The sequence below is a fragment of the Sciurus carolinensis genome, chromosome 18 (assembly GCF_902686445.1).
Source record: "Sciurus carolinensis chromosome 18, mSciCar1.2, whole genome shotgun sequence".
NCBI classification, from domain to species: domain Eukaryota; kingdom Metazoa; phylum Chordata; class Mammalia; order Rodentia; family Sciuridae; genus Sciurus; species Sciurus carolinensis.
In genome coordinates, this window is record NC_062230.1 from 39219088 (window position 1) to 39226031 (window position 6944).

Genomic DNA, 6944 nt, shown 5'->3' on the forward strand with positions numbered 1-6944 from the left:
GGTTCCTCGCCCCCACCAACCCTGCTGGTATTTCGCGCGCTGGATTCTTGACGTTGATGCTGCCAGGGCCAATGGGCGCGGCCGGCGGGGAGGCTCCGCCCCGAGAGCTCCCAGGCCTTCTCTCTTCTTAGCATAATGTATGGGGCGCCAGCCTCATTTGCATGTTTGCTTGGGATCTGACGTTCTGGGTCCAGCGGGCTAAGCTGTAGTGACCTGGCACCTCGCGTCCCCCAGCACTGCGCACCCGGTTTTCCACGTGACCCCTAAGATGTCGCACCTTTGTGTATCCACCCTCAAGTTCACAGCCCCACCACCCAGCCCCACCCTGCGGTCGGGGCTCTGTCCAAGGTGCTGCTGGCTTAGGCCCATTTGGGAGGTTCCAACCGAGCGCTGGCGCGTCCCCACTTTGGAGATGATCTTTCCAGTGGTCCTAGATACCCAAGCCTCGTAGGAGATGCGTGACGCACCTGGAGCCCTCGGCTAGGTCTGGCTCTTCCGGCCAGGATTCTCCGAGCTTGGGCGAGGCCCAGCTCACTCCCTATTATCACTCACAAGGCGCACCCTCGACCCAGCCCAGGTCAGGTAGGAAACTGTGAAGACATGAGGCAGGAGGCAAAGGGAGAAAGGTCGGTTCCCACTCCATCCCGCCACTCCCAGGCGGGGACCAGGAAGGAACCCTTTTGTCAGGCAAATCTTTGCCCGAGATCAGTCTCTGCTTCCCCCTTTTCTACAGGGTACTGCCCACCCGTCCTCTGTTCCTCCTCTCTCTTCCAGAAGGTTCCGCCAAACTCTTGGCAAGAGACGCCCTTCATTTGCATGGACACAGGCAATCCTCGATTCCTGAACCCTCATTAACACAGTCCCTTTCACTATTTAAAAGTTGCCAAGGCCTGTACCAAAATAGGACCTTTATTCAAAGTCAGTGATGCCTTTCTGAGACAGGAATTTGGGTATATATGGGGGAGATACTGAATATCAAAGGAAGAGCCCATGGGTCATTGATATGCAGAAAATGCCCGTGAACCATTACAACTCCTGACCAAACCAGGCCATGCCCTCAAACCATGCCTTTACTTACAAAAAAGTAACAGGAGGGCAAAGTGCAAGTTCCAGAAACACTGGCCAGAAGTTGTGTGACTCCACCCTGCATCCATCTCTAGTCCAATCCCTAGCAACTGTTCCTATATAAATATCAAGAAGTTGCTGTCACTCCTCTGGAAATGGCTCGCATTCTGCCTTGAATGTGCTTCTGCTTTCCTAAATAAATCTTTGTGTGTGTCTGGCACCTGCTGAAATTCTTTTACAACATGTTAATCAAGGACCCCACTTGTTCTGAGTCAAGGTCCCCCCTCCAGAGCTCCTCTGACTGCCAGTGACATTTGGGCTACATTTTTTTTTTTTTTAACTTCCAACCCCTCTCTCTCTCTGAGGGCAGCAATTCAAGATGACTCCAAGAGAGGCTCGAAGACCCCTAAAAACAGAGACTACCTCCCACATCAAGATCTATGGGTTGGTGAACTGGACCCAGAAAGTCAGGCCAAATTCCCAGAATAGCACGAGATGCTTCCTGTCCGATTTCTGGTCTCCCTGAAGTGACCAGAGGCCAAGCTGCCTTTAAAGTGGCAAGAGGCAGAGGTAGAGTGCGGCATAACGTGTTGGGTGTCCATCTCACTGGCAGAAGGTCCGATGGACCCTGGGGATCCGAAGTCAGAGAGCAGAGATGAGCGAGCGCAAGGAGCTCTGGCTGGAGGCACTCAGGGGCCGATAGCCGGCGGCAGGACCCTCTGCCTGGGGGTCCCCAGGAGGACAGGGCAGGGCCACCCCTCGGGGTCGGCGGTACCACACAGCCCAGCTTCTCCCGGCGCCCCGGGAAGGTCCCAATGCCGGGGGCCCTTTTCCCGGAGCCAGAAGGCAGCTCCTAGAGAGGGAGCAGACATCAGATGGACCCCGACCCAATCCCACCTCCAGCATCCTGTTCTGCCTGCGATCCCACACTCAACTCTAGGTGTGGACCCAAGGCCTTGCCCGCTCTGGAACCTGGGAGTCCCTTCCTAGTTCTCCTCTGGGGCCCCAGTTCCCCACCGGGGCTCCAGTGACCCGCTGCACCGAGGTGTGAAGCGCCTGGTGCGGGGGTCCGCCCTCAGGCCCTGCCCCAGCGCCCGCACCGTCGGCGCAGCAGACGCAACAGCGACAGGAGCAGCAGCAGCAGCACAGAGACGGCCGTCACTGTCGAGAAGACCCGGGCTGCGGGCACACGGGTGCAGTGAGGACAGGGCCCAGAAAGTCCACTCCCTGATTCCCTCCCGCCTCTCAAGCCCGCCTCACCCCCCATCGCAGCCTGCGGAGCTCCGGGCCTAGGGCTGCAGCTCAGGTTGGCCCCCGCGGGGGGTTCTGCGGGGGTCTGGGCCGAGCCCTTGGGGGGCGTGCGGTCCTCCACAGCGTCCTGCAGCCCTGCGGAGAGGAGTGTGAGGCGGGGTGGGGGTAGAGGGCGGGGATAGGAGGACCGGGACCGGGCTCACCGCGGTAGGTGAGCGCGAAGCCCTGCGCATGGCCGCGCGCATCGCTGCTGAAAGTGAGCAACAGCGCAGCTGCACGCAGGCGCAGAGGCCCGGGGGGCGGAGGCCGGGAGCCGTCGAAGGTGCGGAGCAGGCTGCCCGAGGCGGCGTCGCGCAGCTCCAGCCGGTCGTGCGGGTCGGCCAGCTCGAAGAGACGGAAGGTGAGCTCCACGGAGGCACCCGTCGGGCCCAGCACCCAGCTGCAGTTCCGATCTGGTCCGTACTCGTCGGGAAAGTCCGGGGAGTAGATGACACCCTGAGGCGCAGTCCAGTTTCCCTGACAGGAGCCCACCGACACTGTGGGCAGGGATGCCTGTCAGGACGCTGAAGCCAGTGGCTCTTCCTTTACCGCGCAGAGCTCCTCTTCGCAGTTCGTATCAAAGCCCAGCTGGGCAGTCCCTAATGAGGCCCTGCCCCCAACCCAGGCCCTAGCCAATCTCTTTCCATCCATGCTTTCAACCAATACCTTCCAGGTCGGGCTTTCGACTCCCAGGTTCAGCCCAGTCCCCTTTTCGGGGCCGGTCCTCAATCCCAGTTCTTCCTCAGGCCGGGACACCGACCTACCGATCCCCTTTCCCTGATTTTGCCCCTATTAGGGCATGACACATTGGGTCCCACCTGGGCTCTTCCCCTCACCCAGCCCACTCCCAAATCCACATCCACACCTAACCTTCATAGATGCCCAGGCGTCCATCACCACCGCACAACTGGCCGGGATGGCCGAAACAGATCTGGTCACAGTCGGTGGCAGGAGCCAGACTTCCGCGGGCCAGGTCTCTCTCAGAGCCGCAGAAGCAGGCATAACCAGCCTCCACACCCGCCAGCTGGGAGCACAGACTGAGTGACCCAAAGGCAGGGATGGGGCAGGAGTGGAGTGCTGGGGTCAGAAGTAGGAATCAGGCTAGAGGTTCAGAACCAGTGTTAAGGTTTGGCATCGGAGTGTTGGGAGTTGAGTGGGGTCCTGAGGTCAAAGTCAGGGTTACTGGTCTGGGCTCGTGGGCAGTACCTGGTAGCCCTTCATGCGGCAGAAGCGAAGGCACACCTGGACAGTGAGCTTTGTGGAGGTGCCACTGGGCCCGCTGAGAGCTGGGGGTGCACCAGAGTCCACGAAGCATCCCAGGTAGCCAGGCACTGAAGAGAAAGAGGAGTCAGGATGCCCTCCCTGAAGGAGACCCTCTGCCCAGGTTCTTCAGAACTTCCACCTTTGTTCAGCTGGTCCACTCACTGTGACACGTGGGGATGTCACAATAGCGCCAGTAGATACCCTCCTCCGACTCAGCTACGTAGCACCACGGCTGCACATCACCATCGGGGTTCCTGCAGGTGTGAGGGAAGGGTTGAGGGTCCCACAGCCCTGCCCCAGCACCATCATGAGCAATGTGCCCACTAAGGCTCCGTGTATGTTAGAGGCCATGTTCCTCTCTGTTATCACACAAATTCTCTTTTTCTCAACGTGCTTCTGGACGTCAACTTCTGAGTCGATGGTGGGATGTCAGTAAAGGACCTTTGAGGGCTGTTTTTAGGTCAACTAGGACTTGACCTCATGTAAGAACTTTGCCTCGGCCATTTCCTTCACCTCAGAACCCCCGCTTTAAAGCACAAGTGTTGAGCTCTAAGCTTTGCGGATTAACAAAGAAGTGGCCTCCCGCTCTGTCCCTGTGGCTCCAGACTGCAGCTGTCGCTCTGAATTCCAGTTTCCTCATCCCCAATAGTAGATGCCTCTCAAGTGGTGAGGCAAGAGCCTGGCCCATCATCGCGGGGCCCTCCTCTGGCCAGACCCCACTCACACCAGCCCCATGAGCACACCAGAAGTGCTCCTGCCTGCACTTCTGGTCCTGACCTGAAGATTTGCAGAAGACACCTAAGTCCGACCCCTTTTGTGCAAAGATACTGTGCGCCCAGCCTTCCCCAAGTACAAGAGAGACCACGCGCTTCGCGTTGGCTCTGCCCCTATATTCTCTGCGCGGGCTGTGTGTTGGCCGCGCACAGACCTCTGCTCCGCCTACGCGGAGGCCCAGCCTCAGGCCTCCACCCGCAGCAGAGAGTCCCGCCTCCGCTGCGCACAGGCCCCGCCCCTCACCGGCAGAAGTTGTGCGCGCCCAGCCCCCAGCGGCCCTGGGGGTCGCTGGCGCTGCTGTAGCTGTGCTGCTGCGTCTTGTCCCAGAAAAGACACGGGCGTCCGGCTCCTCGAGGGCCGGTGTGGTTCTGGTGACCGCGGTAGTCGGCGCCATTCACCTGGAAGCACTCGGACAAGCCTGCCCGGCAACCGCGGGACTTGGGGAGGTCTGGACCCTCGCGGGGCATCCTCATCTTCCGACCCCTGCTCCCGTCTAGGTCCCCAGGCAGTACCCCCAGCGCCCGCCCACGCGGGGGCCCTCGGGCTGCTCAGTTGCACCAGCCACCTGCTCTGCCGCCTCCCCAGCTTCGAAGCCCCAGCCCTGGGCAAAGAGGTCGAGGAGGAAGAGGTGACCATGCCCTGGCCGCCGTGCCTGACTCACCTGGACTGTGCAGGCTCCCCGCTGAGGCCCCGCGCAGCGGCAGAAACGGGAGAAAGAGAAGGAGGAGGCCCTGCAGGGTCGGTGTCCCCATGGCCCCCAACCAGGGCGAGATTGCTCTGGCCCGCCCCCGGACCCGCTCCGGGTCTCCCAGGCGACCCGGGGGGCGTTGTCCTTCAACTGTCAGTCCTTGTCTCACTCTGGGCGACGCTCTCGGTCTCTGACTGGGAAACGTCTCCCTGAGGTCCCAGGGTCTCTGCTCCTTGGAGGTGCCTCTGCCTCGTCCCTGCCTGGGGGTCTCTCCGGTGGATATCTGGCCGAGGCTTCTCTGTCTCTGTCTCTTTGCTCTGGCGGGTGCCTCGGCCTCCACACCCACCCTTCCAGCTGTGCCTTGCTCTCCGCTTCTCCCTCACCCAGGTCTCTAACGCGCTGGCTCCTGCCCCTTTCGCGTCCCTCCGCGGGTTCCTCCCTCCCTCCTGAGGGAGGACGGGAAGCCCCGCCCGGGACTGGAGCGCAGGCAGCAGGTCCAGACGCCTCCCACGCCCGCCCCCCAGGACCCCCAGCGTCCCAGAAGACGCCTCCCGGCCCTCCCCTCTCCTTCCGAGGGTGGGTGCGAGTTCCAGAGGGAGGGCGTGGAGGGGGACAGGCTGGGCTAGCGGAGGACCCTAAAGGGGGAGATACGAGACCCGCTCCCGCGGCCGCACGGAGTCGGAGGCTCACAGCAACTTCTTCAAGTGTACGCGAGCTCTCAGTCACACATTCACTGTCACGCTCCCACGCACGCCTTCTCCTCCCTCCCCAGGTGCCGGCGCTACTGGCTCCAAGGAGGAAGTGCCACTCCCTGCCCCCGCACCCGCGAGACAGGCGGGAATCGTGGACGCTCAGTCCGGGACAGGCAGGGGCAGCTGGTGTCTGGGGAGGAAGGCAGCTGCGCCCTGGTCACAGCCGGCCCTCTCTCTTCCTCCTCTCCCCACCTCCTTCCTAGGACCCCAGCCCAGGCTCTGCGGAGCTTTCGCCGTGCGGTGGAATTCCCCCAGCGGTGCCCCCCACCTGGCGAAGGAGGGGGAGGGTAGCAGGCCCAGGCAAGCGTGGGGGGAAATTCCCCGCCCCCTCCCCCTAGGCCCGACTCCTCCGAGTCCTCTGATCTCCCAGAGCCGCCTGCCCGTTGCCCCCAGGGCTTGGGGGGAGGCCAACGCAGGTGCGTGGGAGGGCGGAGGCGGGGGAAGGAGGTGAGGGGCGGGGGCCCAGAGCGGCCGCGCCTAGCCCAGACCCCTTGTCCATCTGTCCAGCTTGCTCGCCTCTTATTAGGCCCTCAAAGGCGACCGGGCCCAAGTGAACCCATCAGGTGCTGGCTAGCCCTAGCCTCCCGCGCAGTCCTCAGTACCGCAGCAGGAGAAGCAAGTGGGCGGGCTGGGGCGCTAGACCGAGTGCCCACAGCAGTGGTCCAACAAGCGGGGATCTTACAGTTAGCGCCTCACATGAAGGCTTTTGGGGTGGGGGCACATCATGCAAAGACCGGGGCTGTTCGAAGGAAGGAAATGACTTTGTGGAGACCGTAGGCCAGTGCCAGGTACGCCTCCTCCAGGAGCTCTCGGTGGTCAGGTTGGCCAGAGCTGAGCGTCTCTCTCCCGCGCTGGCTGAGTGCTGGAACCCTCTTGACCCCACTAAGGAGGGAGCAGCCTGGGGCCCTAGTAGAGCAGAGGTGTCCCTTTTCCCTCCGGCCTGAAGGCCCGGGACATCGACCCAGTCTCCTTTGCAGAGGTTGGGCGAGTGAGGAGGTGGAGGAAAAGGGTGATGTGGGAAACTGGACAATCACGACCCCAGGTGCGGAACCGGGATCGTGTAAAGGTTGGGTGCAGGGAACAGTCCCCTCCAGCCAGGACCCTAACCCTAA

At 61.9% G+C, this 6944-nt stretch overlaps 1 protein-coding gene across 2 annotated transcripts; it reads right to left on the minus strand.

Moving 5' to 3' along the window:
• Positions 1-1356: 1356 nt before the first annotated feature.
• Positions 1357-6004, minus strand: Kremen2 (kringle containing transmembrane protein 2). 2 transcript variants are annotated; one of them, XM_047533337.1, is made up of 9 exons: positions 5054-6004; positions 4636-4810; positions 3781-3872; positions 3598-3686; positions 3226-3379; positions 2520-2852; positions 2326-2451; positions 2166-2244; positions 1357-1918 (listed from the first exon to the last, which is right to left on the minus strand). In XM_047533337.1, exons 1-9 carry the CDS (start codon positions 5142-5144, stop codon positions 1708-1710), a joined length of 1350 nt encoding a protein of 449 aa, XP_047389293.1. In that variant the 5' UTR covers positions 5145-6004; the 3' UTR covers positions 1357-1707. The 2 variants fall into 2 exon arrangements, with proteins under 2 accessions (XP_047389293.1, XP_047389292.1); XM_047533336.1 differs by having other exon boundaries at positions 3562-3686; positions 5054-6001.
• Between the last annotated feature and the right edge of the window lie 940 nt (positions 6005-6944).

Coding starts and splice junctions, on each gene's coding strand:
- Kremen2 (XM_047533336.1), bottom strand. CDS start 5,144: ATGGGGACACCGACCCTGCAGGGCCTCCTCCTTCTCTTTCTCCCGTTT. Junction 3,687..3,780: donor TGACATCCCCACGTGTCACA/GTGAGTGGACCA, acceptor CTTTCTCTTCAG/TGCCTGGCTACCTGGGATGC. Junction 2,853..3,225: donor ACGCCTGGGCATCTATGAAG/GTTAGGTGTGGA, acceptor CCCTGCCCACAG/TGTCGGTGGGCTCCTGTCAG.